Source organism: Bison bison, unplaced genomic scaffold (assembly GCF_000754665.1).
Source record: "Bison bison bison isolate TAMUID 2011002044 unplaced genomic scaffold, Bison_UMD1.0 scf7180017864375, whole genome shotgun sequence".
NCBI lineage: Eukaryota > Metazoa > Chordata > Mammalia > Artiodactyla > Bovidae > Bison > Bison bison.
In genome coordinates, this window is record NW_011494947.1 from 2,697,397 (window position 1) to 2,700,330 (window position 2,934).

Sequence of the window (2,934 nt, forward strand, 5' to 3'; positions counted from 1 at the left end):
GGGGAGGCGGGAAGGAGGAGAGAGAGAGAGCAGCCTCGTTGGCATCCCCGAGGCCGGCGGCTCGACACCACGCCCTCCCCCGCCCCCGTACGCCTCCCCGAGGGTCCCCCTCCCGGGGCTCAGCCGCCTCGGATCATCGATCCGTCGGGGTGACCGCTCCGCAGACTGATTGGGGCCACCGCACAGGGGTTGGCAGGGGCAGCGAGCGCCCTGACCTGGCATCCGTTAGGAGTCGGACTCCAGACCCATGCTTCGAGATCTCGGGGACTTAGTGACTTAGCCTCTCGGGGAAGCCTCAAGTTTCTCATCCAGTACAATGAGAACCTACGTGAAGGCAGGGCACCCAAAGCCAGGTGCTTTGTGACAAGCTGGAGGGATGAGGTGGGGAGGGAGGTGGGTTCGGGACACATGGATGCCCCGTGGCCCATTCATGTTGATGTAAGGCAAAAACCATCACAGTATTAAGTAATTATCCTCCGATTAAAATAAATAAGTACATTTTGAAAAATAATTTTTTAAAATGGGAACCTACTACGACCTCACGGGGATTACGCACAGCTACACCTGAGTGCGTGTGTTCAGTTCTCAGTCGTGTCAGATTCTTTGTGACCCCATGGACTGTAACCCACCAGGCTCCTCTGTCTACGGTGTTTTCCAGGCAAGAATACTAGAGTGAGTTGTCATTTCCTCCTCCAGGGGATCTTCCTGAGATAATCACAAAAAAAGCTGACATCTTCAAAGGCTACTCTGTATAGAGCACTTTACCTGCCTAAGCCTGGACTTAGGAAGTACCAGGCTTACAGCAGCCGTCCATAAATGGTAGTAACTGTTATAACTACTCCTCTTCCCCAAAGCCTCTCATTTATTTATCCCACATTTATTTACTGAGTGCCATCTATGTACCTGGTGGCCTTGATGGTAAAGAATCTGCCTGCAATGCAGAAGACCTGGGTTTGATCCCTGGGTTGGGAAGATCCCTTGGAGAAGGGAATGGCAACCCACTCCAGTATTCTTGCCTGGAAAATTCCATGGACAAAGGAGCCTGGTGGGCCACAGTCCATGGGGTTGCAAAGAGTTGGGTTTGACTGAGAAACTTGCACTTTTCCAACTATGTACCAGTGAACTGTACCTCACTTTTCTCATCCCCAAAATGAAAGCAATAATGACATTGTTATCATTGCTTATCATAGCAAAAAGTTGCTATGAGGATCAGAAAAAATGGTTTGTGAAACATTAGAGCAAGGGCTGGATAGACAGTAGTTCCTGAGCCTCAGATTCATCCTTTAAAAATAAAAATGACCAAATATCACAAAGGTTTTATGAGGACCCGAGTGGGATGATACCTGTAAAAGGTTTAGCCCAGTACTTGGCAGGAAATAGGTTTTGAGCAAATGGTCTCTACCATGGTGATCAGTGCTGTGCCCCCCTGCCCCCAGCCCCCACCGCCCAACAAACACACACGCGCACACACTCTGCTCAGACTTCATTCAACAGAGGCACACTGAGTACCTACTCTGTGCCAGGTCCAGCACCATGGACAGAGCGGGGAGGGCACTTAGACATCATCTTGCCCAACAAGCATCCTTCTTTTAGAGGTAGGGAAACCGAGCACAGAGCCATTTCCCAAGATTGCACAGCAGAACTGGAATTCAATCCAGTGTCCTTACTGCCTGGCCCCTTGCTTCTCTGCCACACCCTGCTTCTCCCTCCACCCAATCTGCCCCCAGACAGTCTATTTTGTCCAGAATAAGAACTGTCTTCCATCCATGCCTGGACCATGGCAGCGGCTCCAGGGGCATCAGCCTCCTTAAACCAGGAAGTGTCATGTGCTTGACGCTGCTGAAGATGGAACCAAGGTCCCCAGAGGCCAGGAGTTTCCCTGCCAAATACACACACACACACACCCTTACTTTCTCACTCTCTGAGTTCTGTGGGTCCGTTGTCTTTGTGGACTCATGGGACTACCTACCATGCTTGTTCTTTTTCTGCTCCTCCTCCAGTCCGGGCACACCAGGGATCCCCAGGAAGGTGTTGTGTGAATTTCCATACCACACCAGCAGCTCCTGGTCTGGAGGGATCATCTACAGGGAAGGAGGCAAGAGGAAGTCAGGGAGGCAGCAGTCCCCTGTCCCCCCACCAGGGGAGAATGTCCCCTCACAGCCAGGAGGAGCTGTCCTAGCTCCCACCATGGACATGTGGATACAGTTGCAGCCCCAAGAGAGCCACACTGGGGTCCCTTTCTACCAGGCTATCTCCAACAAGCTTCACAGACACGGGAGGCCCTGGGATGCTCCGCCCCTCTGCTTCACTCTGCCCAGGCTTCTCACCATCTCATCCTGGCTCTGCTGCTGGGACCAGAGCTGTCTCCTGGCCGCTCTCCCATACTGACAACAATGGGATGGAAACCATGCTTCAAGCAGAAATAACTGAAGAAGGAAAGCTAGAAAACTTATCATTTCTCTCCAAGGGGAACCAGAGCCAACCAGCCCTCAGGTCTGCAGGGCTAAGCCAGACATCCCCAAGGAGCATGGGCTGTGGGGCGCCCTGTGGTTCTCAGTTATACCCTGCCTGACGGTGTTCTGGAAACATCTCTCAACCAGCGCACCCAGGAGGCAGCACCACGTCACATATACTTCTCTCCCCGTCACAGGCCTCTGTATGACTCCCTGCAAATGGCTAAAAGAGAAGCATTCAGATCAATGAATGCTTCCGCCTCCAGACATACCGGGGCACCCAGCCTTAAATGGGATCTGTCTCACCATGTCATAGGCCTGTGGCACAGCTCCCCAGGTGGCTCAGAGGTAAAGAATCTGCCTGCAGTGCAGGAGACGAGGGTTCCATCCCTGGGTCGGGAAGATCTCCTGAAGAAGGAAATGGCAACCCACTCCAGTATTCTTGCCTGGAGAATTCCATGGACAGAGGGGCCTAGTGGAC

The 2,934-nt window shown here is 52.6% G+C and overlaps 1 protein-coding gene across 1 annotated transcript in view; it reads right to left on the minus strand.

Annotated features, from left to right (window-relative positions):
- The window catches only part of PRDM12 (PR domain containing 12), an 18,592-nt gene that overhangs the window by 3,935 nt on the left and 11,723 nt on the right, over positions 1-2,934 (minus strand). Inside the window, exon 4 of the mRNA XM_010856948.1 lies at positions 1,970-2,081. Coding sequence (XP_010855250.1) covers positions 1,970-2,081 — 112 coding nt within the window. The remainder of the gene's footprint in view (positions 1-1,969; positions 2,082-2,934) is intronic.